We start from the raw sequence: 13567 nt of genomic DNA, 5'->3' as shown, positions 1-13567 counted from the left end.
GCCTGCAGGATGCAGGCTGACTCACTCAGTCTGATGCTCCCACTGGGAAATGAGATCTCATTTTGCGGAGGGGGAGACTGGGCCGAGGAATGGTTCATTGACTAGCTTGCTGTCACTCACTGGTCAGTGGCAAACAGATAAAGGGAGACTCGTGGAGGGGTGGCATTAGGAGGCCTGAAAGATAGCAGCTGTGCCCTCCCAGAGTGAAACGCCCGCCCAAGAAGTGCCAGGCACGTCCCCACGTGACACAGATGGGCCTCCTGTGCAGCACGCCAGCTTCTCATTGGCACTGTGTCTTGGCCTTGAGGTGCGCATGTTTGGTTTAGCAGCTCTCTGCGGAGATACCCCTTCTTCCTTCAGCTTCCCCCCAACAAGGGCGGACTTCTCCAAAACTGGGGTGGACTGGGGGCAACTTGGAAATAGAGGGAGAGGGGAGCTTGGGAATGTGGTGAGATCAGAGCTGCAGCACCCATGGCTCAGGGACCCTGGGAAGGGGGGTCCACTCCATGAGCCTTGGGGGGCAGCACCCAAGCAGAAGGCAAATGGCAAAACCATTGGGGGGCACGGCTCATGTGGTGCCTGCGTATAGGTGTTTCTCGAATTGCACGACAGACTGCCCCTGCAAGCAGAGGAGAGCTCCTGGGGGGGCCTGGCTGTGGGTGTGGGGACAGTCCGAAGCTTGCTGACCGACTGGGAAAGCTGCCAAGGGCAGGGGAGGCTGAGGGGGCCGAGGGGCAAGGCCACAGGTGATCCCACCTCCACCACCAACAAACCCCCCACTGGTTTTCTCCCTTCCCTCCAGCCTTCTAAATGGAGGCCCCAGTTAAGACAGAAATGGTGACATTTTACCCCAGGGGCAGAAGACTTCCCACAAATACAGAAGAACAGGGCATAGGCGCTTCTCTTGAGCATCTCCTATTAGGGATTTCACCAACTTCTTAGTGCGGTGCTATGAGAAGTCCAATGCCAAACCACTTTTGATGTGTGTGTGTTATATTCTCTCCCCACCCACAATCCCCCATCTCCCAACTGCCTGCACCCCCTTTAAGTAATCTGTCTGGTAAATTCTAGTGTGCTTACCTGCAGGAAAGACCATGCAACCAGCAGCCCTCGGTCTTCCTCGCCGTCCTCCCTCCTCACCCAGCCCCCAGCCCCTGGAGTGTGACACCCTTGACCCACTGTTTTTGTCCATGCCTGAAGTTGCCTTGACAGTGACAGCCCCCCAGACATGCACACATATACACACAGACATGCATGCACATGCACACACAGAGACATGCACACACATGTACACACAGTCCTTCAGAGTGGCCTGGGTAATGACTGGAGCCACCCAGGCCTCGGACTCCAGGAAATTCAGTACTTCATGGACCCAAGAAGCAAATGTCCACTCGGGTGGGAAGAATTTAGTAAAAGAGAGGAGTCTGCCCTCCCCTGAAGGGTGTGGGAGGGTGTCTCATCTCCGGGAGGAGAGGAGAATAAGCTGATGCTCTAACAATGAGTCACTCAGATTAACTCAACAAACTCCTACAGGCATCTGAGAAGTGTTGGTGCTGTTCATAAAGTCAATGAGAGTCCGAGAGGGAAGAGTTGAAGGTTACTGGTTCGAAATCGAGAGGTACCCATGGGCCTCCTGCCTGGTCTGCTTGGCCAGCCGCCCTCGGGCGAGGCCTGGGAAGGACTCCGGAGCCATGGGTCCACAGTCTGGGACATCCGCCACCCTGATTGGCCTCAGGACAGGGAAGGCACTTAGCAAATGCTAACTAATAATTAGAATAAGTGTCTGGACGAAGCCCTGCTGTGGAACACACTGTGAGCTCTTAGAAAAGAGACCTGCCCAGGCTTTCTCTCATCTCTCTGTTTGAGCCAGACCTGGTGTCTCTTTTATTTATTGCTTCCTCTGAGTTCCTGGGCTTTCCATCCTACTGTCTGGTTGTCCTTTAGAGCAGGACGCTTACAGGGGCGGGCTGGGCTCCAGATTGCTGAGTTCAAACGTGGACTCTACTGCTTATATGCTGTGGGAACTTGGGCGAGTTTCTTAACCTCTTTGCGTCTCTGTTTCCCACTCATGAATACGGACAAGCAGAGCATCGGCCCTTCCCCGATGTCATTCTCCATCCCCGTCCCCNTTCCTGGGCTTTCCATCCTACTGTCTGGTTGTCCTTTAGAGCAGGACGCTTACAGGGGCGGGCTGGGCTCCAGATTGCTGAGTTCAAACGTGGACTCTACTGCTTATATGCTGTGGGAACTTGGGCGAGTTTCTTAACCTCTTTGCGTCTCTGTTTCCCACTCATGAATACGGACAAGCAGAGCATCGGCCCGCTAATGCTGCTGTGCAGATTAAATGAGTTGATCCTGGTAAGATGCTTAAAACAGTGCCTCGCACATAAGGAGCACCCACAAAATGCTACCTATTATTATAGTCTTTCATTCTTTTTATGGTTCTTCTACAAAGGCCTCTAATTTCTTGTCGCATGGCACAGAACCTGTAGGTATAGAGGAGGGCTTTCCAGGCGGACCTTGGTATGGGAGGGGCTGAGGGAGGGCCCTGGAGTGGTCCAGGACTGTCCAGCTGACCTCTGACAACTGTGCGCAGACACCACAAGGTTCATCCCTCCTATGTTTAGGCTTCTGCCCGTGTCTCGTCCTCAGAGGGGTCTCCCGCACCGACCCTGCACCCGAGTCATTCTCCATCCCCGTCCCCATCACGTTTGCCTTTATGGCACGTGCTGTCTCCCTTATCTTACTGCCCCTCTGTCCACAGCCCCTCTGTGCACATCCCTGTCCCCATCAGAAGAGTAGGATTGTTGTCTGTCTGTCCCGTGCTGGACCCTAAGCAGTGTCTGCCCCCTAAGAGGCACACACAGTTCTTCAACAAATGAATGAATCGAGCGACCCTCATCCCGCCTTCCTCTCTGCGGGGGGTCTTCGTGAGGGATGGAAACTGCCTTCAGTCTCACGACAGGAGACATTTAAAACTTTCAAAGCTGTGCTGTCATTGGGAATGAGTTGTTGTTTTGCATCATATTCACACAACCCTAGAATAGGCACATTCATTTTGTTGCCTAACATGCATATATTTCATTGGCAAGGGTTTGTTTCGGGATCCACGCCTTCTGCCGTAAGCATGTGTTCTTTTGGATGGTCTTCTGTCAGCAAACACCTGGAGCACAGGTGGCTCCAAGTAAGCTCTGGTGGCGTTGGAGCTGGTCCCCACAACTCCCTAAAAACTGGCAGTTCTTAAGGTTTGGTTCAGACCTCATCAAAGGCTCTCCCTCTGGTCCCAACCCCTCCTTTGAATGGCCAGCACGTCTTGTTTGGTTCTCATCATACGCTGCCACTGGCATCTCTTGGGCTATTGTCTCACCGAGTCTTTCATGTGTTCGCTGTTCTTTTTTATGTTCGGTATAGCTACATCTTTCACCTTGCTAGTGTACAGTCTTCCCCAGGGTTGGAACCGTAGAATATATCTTTTTGTGTCTGCCCCTGGGTTCTCAGACTGCACAGGGCAATTCAACAAGTTCATCTTTGGATGGAGGAATAAACGTAAGAGGAGACGCAGCGCTATTTGTATCAGTAAGTCTTGTATTGGTACTTTATCTGTTACTCACCCTAAAATCACTTGAGGGACTGAAAGTGATGTGGATATTGGCAGTGACTTCCCATTGGAAACATTGATTACCATCTGTGTATCTTATTTCAGAAATCCTGGAAATGCCTGTCTCTGGAGGCTAAGAACCAGCGCAGTCATTATCAAAATGATAATGGTTTTTTAGTGATACTTGGTTCACTGCCCATTCCTCTCATCCAATCTCCAGTACCTACCCTTCCTTTATCGAGGAGTTCAAGGCCGGGGTGCTGAGAAAGGTGATGTTGAAAAGCAGTTTATGGAAGTGGACTACATGGGGGATGCTGGAGTAGAAATAAGGTCTTCACTTGGTAAAGTCATAACACTTTAGAGATGCGAAGAACATCAATGCATCCAAAACATTTGATTTCTTAAAAAAGATATGAAGCCAAGGTTTTTCACAGGGGCCATCCAGACCAGCTTCATCATTGTGCAGATTAGAAATGTCCAGATGAGTGACATCCCTGGGGGTCGGCCCAGTGTGTGGGGGGAGCTTCGGCAGATTAGCAGGACGGAGAGCAATGCAGAGGTGGCTGATGATTTACTGCCTTGCCTGTTTTATTTAAATAATTATCAAAGGGGTGATAGAAATACTGTATGAAAAGATATTTGGAAGAGAATCCAGCCAGAATTCACAAGACAATTAAATAGAAACATAATGGTCTCTATTCAATTATCAAGGATAATATTAATGTCATTAACATTAATATTATTAGTATTATCCTTATTTAAGGATAATATTATGTGTGGCACCTGCTCTTGTGGCCTTGGTAGTAAAGAGAAAACAGAACGAAGGCACGGGAGGTGGACGGCCAGGTGTTCTTCTGTGGGGCCGCTGAACACCCCGCTGGAAGGAGCTTAACAGGATCTTTTTTTTTCAGTTGAATTTATCGGGGTGACGTTGGTTGATGAAATTACATAGGTTTCAGGTCTACAGTTCCATAACCCATCCTCTGTATACTGTATTATGTGTTCACCTCCGCACGTTTAGGCTCCTTCCATCACCATTTATCTGCCCTCTTCTGTCTTGTTGGTGTCTGTGAGGATTTGGTGTGGGTTTTTTTTTTGGCTTAGTTCCTTCACCTTTCTCACCCAGCCCCCTACCCCACCGCCAGTCCCCTCTGACAGCCATCAGTCTGTTCTGTATCTTGAAAGAGTCGGACTTCCTGTTGTCAAATTTTGAGGAATGGCAAAATTCAGGAGGTGGTAGGTAGGCTGGGCAGCAATGTAATTGGTTAATTGCTTTGAACTGTTTGGGCTCCAGGAAGAGAAAGGAAACCTCCTCAGTCAGCAGTTGGCCAGCTGGGTCTGCCCCTGGCCATCAGGGCCCGAACGAAGGGGAGCAAGCTGGTTCCACAGCAGCCAGTCCCTAAGGACTCCGGGTCTCATTATCCCTCCGGGGGGCTGAGGACCCAGGGCAGCTGGGAAAGCTTAGCACCTGCTTCCTGGAGCTGCTTTCGCCTGGTGAGAAGAGGGTGTTACCGAAGTTACTGCTGTAATTCTAGGGAAATCAACTGGAGTAGACTGGGATTAAAATCACCTCTTGTTTCAAAACTCTCCATTTCCCCAACCCTCTGGGAAGAGGCGGTCTCAGCGCAACCACCTCTCAGTAAACCCTTTAGAAAGGCCCTCGGTTCATTTAACCATGGCCTCACATTTCTGTGTCGATGGTGCCTCGGGTCAGTGGCTGGGGTCTTCTCTGACAAGACAATGGCCAAGTTAATACAGAGATCTTAGTCGCACTCAGATCCAAGACTAGTTTTCCTGGGTAATGTTGAATGTCACTCTTGTCACCTCCTCTAGAAAATACTTTAGGCTCCTCTAACCGAGCAAAATCCACCCCCTTCACTCTGTTTCATACACCACCTGAAGCCTCATAGTACTCTTGGGCGACGTTGGGCAACTTACTTACTGTTTTTGTGCCTTAGCTTTGTCTTTTGTCAGATGGGGGTGATCATAGTAATTACCTGGTAGGGCTATCGTGACAATTAAATATGTAAAGATACTCAAGATGCTTAGAACAGTACCTGGCTTGTAAATTTTAGCTATTGTTTTCCATCCTTTCCCCTTCCTGCTCTTTCATTTGTATGTCATTGTCACTACCATGAGGTATTATGGGCTAGGGGACATGGGGGGGGTCACCCAGTATGATCTTCCCAGGCCCCAGGTCCTAGTGGATATTCCAAGGCTGCCACCCCTAAACTGGGACTACCTGGCTCCAAAAACTGGACAGACTTTGGGGAGCCCAGACCCCTCTGGAATTCTTCAGGCGGGTCAGGCTGGCCAGGGGTCACCCATCCTGGCTCTGTTGCTTCAAGTGACGGGAAGGCCCGAGCAGGTCTTCTGGGCGGCCCCGTGGGGCTGTCTGAACTGACGCCGGGCGTCCTTCTTCAGAAGCTCTAGAACCCTGAGCTTCGCTGCTGATGCTCAAGTCCATCTGGCCATCGGAAAGACAAAATGTTTTCCACGGTAGCCCGTCCCAGTGAGAAGCGAGTCGGAGTGCGCAGTTTCTGCCCATTGCCAGCAGACTGCAGAGGCGGGTTTCCACGCTGTGGGAAGCAGTGGCCCCCGGGTAGTAAATGGGACTGTTCTGGCAGCATGTCTCACACACATTTCCCAGAATGTGTGTCATCTCCACTCTGTTTTTGGGCTGTGCCGGCAGCCGCCAGGCAATATGTTCCGAAGCGTCACTTCTGAATGTAGCCAGTGCCTCACACAGTAGTGGGGAGACGAGCATGGGGAGACAAGTGTGGGGAGACAGGGTATGGGGAGACGAGGCGTGGCGACACTGTGTGGGCTGGCACCCTCGATGGTGGGGGATGCTGTTAGGATTCTATGTGCACACCTCGTGATGTCCTGACATCTTTTCGCCCTCCACAGAGAGAGGTGAGCTGTTGAAGACTGTCTGCCTCATTGCCTTGTCAGTTGGGCCTGGGTGGCAATTTAGTGCCAATGGAGACCGAGGGGGAAAGGCTGGAGCTGTGGACGGGGTGCGGGGTCCATTCCTGCAGTGCGCTGGGCCCAGGGCGCTGGGGTGCGCAGCGCCTGTAGCTCCCCCACCCAGGAAACGGCAGTGTTTCCAGAGCTGTTCCCACAGGGGCCCTGTGACAGCTTGTGGGGAAACAAAGAGTTTAGTCAGCCAGCCCCGAACATCTGATTTCCCCCAACCGATGTGATTCGTTTTAAAATCGGAATTGATTGGATTCCTTCAGATTCCAATTTGGCCGACATTTGTGGAGCCTCTGGTGTATGGTCAGCATCACGCTAACACTCACACATGTGGTTTTGACTCGGCCTGGCGGAAGCTCCTGTTTGGTTGGACTCAGGGAGCGGAATCCTGTTCTCCAACTCGAGAGACACATAGTGGGAGCTTCTTTGGTTCTGGGCGTGGGATTCCAGATGAGCGACTGGGAGAAGATGCCTCATCTCATACTCGGTTCCCTGCCCGGGTTGTCCCAGGAGGTTCCAGAGCTGCTCAGCAAAAGCGTTTGCTTCTTTTCAAGGCATCTAGTTCTTTAGGAATTCTGGTTTAATTTCTTATCCAAAAAGAGAAATGGATACTGAAGCTGAAATTTGTTATTGTACATAAAACATTCTGTTCTCTTCATCTGGTTATTTGACGAGAAACAGTGGCGTTTGGATGACTGTTGCTTCTCACTCTTGGCAAAATAATCCCGTCCCATGCTGACTTGCCACTCCCCACCCTTCTCTCCAGCACAAGGGCAGGACTCTGGGGCACTGGGCACAGAGACCATCGGGAGCTTAGGCTTTACTTGGCTCCTCCCCCCATCGGCAAAGACTTGGCCGTGAACTCTGCTATGTTGTGGGGGGGACAGTCAAGGGTGGGGGAGAGGGGAGGTCCAGAGCATAGAATTTGAAAATCAGAAGACAGGGAGATGAGAGATATATTTTAAAAGCACGTTGCTTTTTCACAGTGGGAATGGGGGTATAAAAAACCAAAATCTTAACACTGAAAAATTGACCCAGAGGGCAAAACCCTTTTCCAACTCAAGGTTAAGACAGGTCATGTCAGAGTGAGCCTGCAACTAACCAGATCCCTTTGGAAGGATAGTCAGTATCCGGTCCCAGGAACAAGGGGAACCCCTGTGTGTATGTGCCGAGAAAATTCTAGATTTAGCTCTGCTCTCTCCCACCTCCCCCGCAGTGATCTCAGGTTCACTGCCGGCCCTCTCTGGAATCCATGTAACACCTTTCTCATGGGTTTAAAAATAGACTCCAGGCTAGCCAACCCTCTTAAAAGGAACATAATAGAGATCAGTGCCAGCACAGTGGGACCTGACACCGGGCTCTGATCACCTCCCTAAATAGACCCGCTCTCGGGATCCCTTGCTCCCGTGAGGTGCAGCGCCCTGACTGGCCACTCGGAGCTCACCACGTGGAATCAGACAGAAAAACAACCAAGACTCTCCTTTTCCTCTCACTACTGAAAGCTTAAAAAAGGAGTTATATGGTCTGAAGGGAGTCAGGCTGGATTTCTTAGTCCACTGCATGTGACGATGGTAGTGTGTGTTCTACATGAAGTTCCTTCCTAAGTATCTGGGGAGGGGGCTGGCAGAGGAAGGGGCAATGGCATCTGTCAAAAGCATAACATTTTCCCAGCAGTGATGCTCTTGATGGTTTTCAAATGCCTGGAATGGCGGGTAGCTGGCTCCCAGGGGTGATAACCTAGCCTGCCTTTCTCGATAAAGGGTGGAGTTCCTGGTATCCACCCTTATCGGCTGTGCCCAGAGACTCTAGGGGCTGGGGCCACTCCCCTTGTGGGTGAGGGCAGGACAGATAGAAGAATGGTGGAGAGCAAAGCTGTACTCGTCCACAGACCTTGAGGCAGCATTCCTGCAAGAGGAGCTGTCAGCCTCAGGGCTTGGGAGGAGGGCTTCAGCTGTAACACGGCTGGAGAGTTGTTTTCTCACTGCAGAGAAAACGGAGATGGAAAATGGTGCATTATAAACCCGAGAGGTTAGTTGCTCTGTCAGAGCACTGGGGACTCTTGGGCTCCTGTTTTCAGACGTGGATGTTTGACGTTGCATAAGCAGTGACGAGGCCCTCATTTTCCAGGGCAGGAACAAGAACAGTACCACCCCGTACATCCGGGGGTGGGGAGGTATTAACCTTTGGTTGAAAAGAAAGAAGGGAGGCGAAGGAGGGAAAAAGAGTGACCACTGCCATTCATGGAGAACCTACTACGTACCCGAAGTGGTGGCAGGTGTTTTTACGTTATTCTCACAGTACCTGGAGAGATGGGCCTAGTTATTTTCATTCTACTGATGAGGAAATCAATGGTCAGAAAATGTATTTCCCTTATTACAAGTTATGCATCTCAACTACAGTGGGCTTACTAACATCGAGTAATTCAAGGCTGCCTGGAAGAACCAGCAGTGCTGTTATTAGGTCGAAGCCAAGCCCGAGTAGATCTGGAAGAGGGTTAAAGCAGGAGCAGCAGGAGGGGCACATCTGTCCTCCAGTGAACTGAAGGGGAGGGTGGTGGCACAGCGCTGATGCTCCTTCAGAGAGGAGCCAGCTGTGTCCATGCTGGCTGCCACCAGAAGCCGCCTGTTCCTGTCCCCCTAGCCTGTCCCAGGAGGCAGAGTCATCTGAGAATCCCACACACCTGGGATTCTTTGCTTCAGGCTTTTGACCAAAATAGAAGTGTTCTCCCAGTTTCTGGAAGAGCTAAAGATTCACAGGAGAATTCATGGCAGGGGACCCATCAACTGTCCTAGGCTCCCACTCTGCCCAAGGGTTTTACAGTTGTGCAGTGAATTTCCCTCGCTGGTTCTCTCTGCACCGTCCCCTCCAGGCACAGCATCAGGCCTGAGGACAGAGAACTCCAAGGACGCAGCCTCCAGTGCTTTCATTACCTCCTCTGCCGAGGGAACTGCGGAGACAGTTGGTACATGGTGAGCAAGATTGGAGAAAGCCTGCGGATGCCATGAACCTGTAGGATAGACAGGTGGTCCAGCATCCTCTCTGAGAACCCCTTGTTTCTCGATTAGCCCTTGCTCATTTAGCCCCATCCATCCCTTTCTGCTCCTTTGCTTCAGTTTTAGCAACTGTTGCTGGCAGATCTCCTGGGCACACCAAACACCTGCAATAAAAAGTGCAGCCTTGAGGTATGAAGACAAGGAGGAAACAGGCAAGGCATAGGATGATTATTCATTGCCTTAGGCAGGGATGGAGGTTTGGGGAGGGACAGTTAATTAATGGGGAAAAATAAGGGCTTATTTTTAGAATCCCTAGAACCCAGAGAGACCCCTACAAGCTAATGTGTTTATTCTATGCTTCTATACACCACATCAAATGGGGAGTTATCTTTTTCTGCTCTCCTGAAGGATCCCCAGCAAAGATCCAGCCCTTTCGGAATAATGAGTTCTGTCAAGTTGCATCCCTTAGAGCTGGAAATTTCTCTCTGTCTAATCGAAATCTTCCCTACATCCGTTTAACCCGTGACTTACAATTTCCTCGTGACGAATGGAAACGGTGGAGCTCAAACATCAGCCATCAAGCGTTTATTTGGCACCACTGTCCAGCTCTGTGTCAGTCACCTAGGGAGCTGGTGGGAAGAGTGAGGGTCAGGTGTCGGGCACACTGAATGTTTGAACCAAGCTGTCTTTGCCTCTGAGAAACTTATCATTGAGTGGTGGAGACCAGGCCTCCGCACCTGGGAAAGGGCGAAGTGCAGGTAGCTCCCTGCGGGGTCTCCAGGCTGCAACGTTGGAGGATGTTACATCGTAAGGGCTGTATCTTTCAGTTTCTTCTTCTTCACCTGTGTCTATCATCTCAGTTCCTTTAACCTCGGACCTTACTGAGGCCCGAGCAAAATGTCTGTAATCGTTCTCTTTCTTCTCCTCTTGGGCCTTGCCTCACTCTTTGCATGGCTGAGTTGCAAAGCTTTAATCCTCATGAAGTCATGGCTATTCTCAAAAATTCTTAAAAGTACAGTGTGGGGAATACAGGCAATACTATTGTAATAACTATGTGATACTAGACTTATCGGTGATATAAATGTCTAACCACTGTACACCTGGAACTAATATCAGATAATATTGGATGTCAACTGTAATTAAAACATTTTTTAAAAAGAAAAAAGATAAAGCAAGTGCAATTAAAACTGTCATCTTGACAGTTTGTAAAACGAAGACCATTAAAAAGACTTTACCAAGAAAAAAAAGATTTCTTGGCAGTCCTGAACACTCAGGTCCTCCGGTAATTGCTCAGCGTCACTCCTGGTTCTCTCCCAGTGCTGTGGACCATACTCAGCTTCTGGCCCACTGCGACTGTCTCCTCCTTTTCTCTGTGATCGTATGTAGCCCATGGCCTTGTATGGTATAGACAGCACTGGGCTTAGGAGTTACGAGACCTGCGTACTGATTTTTGACTTGGAATTTTTTGCTATTTAACTTTGAACATTTCATTTTACTTGCAAGATCTCAGTTTATCTCACATACATTTAAAACAGACATTCTCAGAACTCAATAAAAGGAAAACAAACAACCCAATTAAAAAATGGGCAAGATATTTGAACAGATACATTACCAAAAAAACCCCAAAAAACAAAAAAACCAAACAAACAAGAAATCTAAACACATGTGTGGATGGCAAGCAAGCCCCTGAAAAGATGTTTAATGTCATTAGTTCTTAGGGAAATGCAAATGAAAACCACACTGAAATGCTAGCACACATCTATTAGAATGTCTAAATGAAGACTGACCGTACCAAGTGTTGACAAGGATGTGGACTGACTAACAGGAGGGAGGGATTACTAAAGGGCAGGAGGAAACTTTTGGAGGTTCATTATCTTGACTGTAGTGATAATTTTATGGGGGGATAATAATATCAAAACTTACCAAATTATGTATTTAAATATGTGACTTATAGTGTGTCAATTATATGTCAATATAGCTGCTTAAAAATAGTTTTTCTTTCAGCTCATTGAGCAAATCAATTATATCAGTGTTTTGACAGTATGATGCATATTATTCATCTTTCATCTGAGTAGGGCATTTGCTCTCTCTCTAAATATTAATGTTGGAACAGTGCTTTAGAATCCCTTGAGAGATGCCACTGGGCTATGATCTGGGCTGTTCCAGTAACCGTAATTTATTCATTGAAGCTCTCAGTGCAGAGGATTGAGCAGATCTGAGAGGCAGTTTTAAGAGGCACGGGGCAAGAGACCCGTAGGGTGACCTGTCACATGTGCGTGAGAAGAGAAGGGACTGCGGTGACTTTCTGCACCCAGACACCCTGCCCTTTGATGCATCGGTGTGGGTGTTTTCCGGCCAACTTCCAGGGGCTGCCTGCCCTGAAATCCATCCTCCAATGGACTGAGGGTCTCAGGCCTGGAGAATGGCGATGCCGCTCTCCTTAAATGCCAGCGTTTCACCCACACAGGGAGGGTTAGAGGCACCATACACTTCAGATCACTCATTTCTGGCAACATCCTGACTTTTCCTCTTGATCTTTATTTATCCCACTCACTCAGGACTTTCTCCTCATTGTGGAGGAGATGGCATCTTACTTTGGAAATCACTCTCCGAGTTTTTTCTTCCCTTCAGGAACATTCTCTACATTATTTCTCCCCTGCTCTGAGCACATATGTATTTGTTAGGAATCTTAGATGTGCTATTCACCGAAGGGCTGTGAGCCAGTTGGACCCTGCATTTATCAATGACCTTGATCCCGACTCTTAACGTCTCTGGGCTCAGTTTCTCTGTCCATGCAACCGTCATAGTGCTGTCTGCCTCAGGGGTGGCCATGAGGGTTAAATGAGGTAATGCGATCTGTCCCTCACCTCAGGGGCTCAGTGTGTTGTCCCTCAGCAGCATGCAGCTCCGCTCTCCCGTGAGGCAGGGCTGGAGGGGTGGAAAGAAGGTGTTCGCATTGCATCTGGACCGCTACTCGAACAGAGCAGGAAGCCAGGCCCACACACAATACAGAACAGCCGTGATCCGAACAAGCAGACTTGGCAGGGGCCCAGGCACCCGGCATGACTGTGTGTCATGACTCGGTGTTGAGTCTGCTCTTGGCAGTGCCTGATGTCGCCCCCAAGACTTGGCCAGTCCTGACATCTGCCCCTGAAATAACCTCAGGAAAAGGTGAGGATGGTCCTGGGGCAGAAAACTGGGAGCTGACTCCAGCCCCGGGTGATATTTCATGAACACCAGCAGACTCGAGGGATGAGGAGATGGTAGTAACAGATCGCATCCTGCCTCTCAGCTTCATTTCGCGTCCTTGCTCTTCTCTTCGGCAGAGCCTGGAAGAGGCTGATTAGCTAGGATCTCCGGACGCGGAGAGCTCAAGAGCTGCAAGAGCTCAAAACATGCAAATCGGTTACGGGGCATAAATAGGCTTTGCTGAGCTCACCCTGGCAGCCTTCGCAGGCTCTGGGGCCCATTCATTAGGGCTGTGGTGGCGGAAGGCCGGGCGGGAGCGCCATGCAGCTTGGAGCTCCTCACCTCCATTGGACGTGTGTGCCTCCTCCTGCGGCGGCAGGGCGCCGGCTCCCCGCCCGGGGCCCGCACCTACAGCTCCGGCCGCACCCCACCCCACCGCGCCCTCCACGCACCCCCTCCTCGGGGCTTGGCAGCAGGTGCCTTCCCTCCGGAGATCGCTTCGCATTAACTTTCCCATCTGACATGATAATGGAGAGAAAATGAAGAGATCCCATTAGCGGCTGGCTGGAGGGCGGGCGGGCGCAGAGTCCGTGCCGGAGCCCGAGCCCAGCGCAGGGAGCCTGTATTTTTAGCCAGATGCCGCGTAACTTGCTGGCGCTCCCTGCGCCGCCGTGCAGATAACAGGGGCGGGGGAGCAGGGAGCCGGGCTCGGATTGCAGCGCGGGTGCCGGACGATGGCAGCGAGACAGGGCAGGTCCCGTCCAGACCCTGCGGTGAGTGACGACCGGCCGCGGCCGCTCGGCAGGGA

The 13567-nt window shown here is 50.5% G+C and overlaps 1 protein-coding gene across 9 annotated transcripts in view; it reads left to right on the top strand.

The window, feature by feature from the left end:
- ANK1 (ankyrin 1) overlaps positions 1-13567 on the top strand; it is a 196100-nt gene that overhangs the window by 84441 nt on the left and 98092 nt on the right. Inside the window, exon 1 of one of the 9 annotated variants that reach the window (XM_037055446.1) lies at positions 13304-13532. The exons of the other annotated variants lie outside the window; for them this stretch is intronic. Within the exon in view, the coding sequence (XP_036911341.1) occupies positions 13494-13532 (39 nt within the window). The 5' untranslated portion in view covers positions 13304-13493. Of the gene's footprint in view, positions 1-13303; positions 13533-13567 lie in introns of those variants that run through there. 9 annotated transcript variants of the gene reach the window in all.

This window comes from Sturnira hondurensis, unplaced genomic scaffold (assembly GCF_014824575.4).
Source record: "Sturnira hondurensis isolate 20B ecotype Veracruz unplaced genomic scaffold, ASM1482457v3 Scaffold0008640, whole genome shotgun sequence".
Classification (NCBI taxonomy): domain Eukaryota; kingdom Metazoa; phylum Chordata; class Mammalia; order Chiroptera; family Phyllostomidae; genus Sturnira; species Sturnira hondurensis.
Note: the sequence above shows the minus strand (reverse complement) of the source record. Positions and strands in the feature narration are given on the sequence as shown.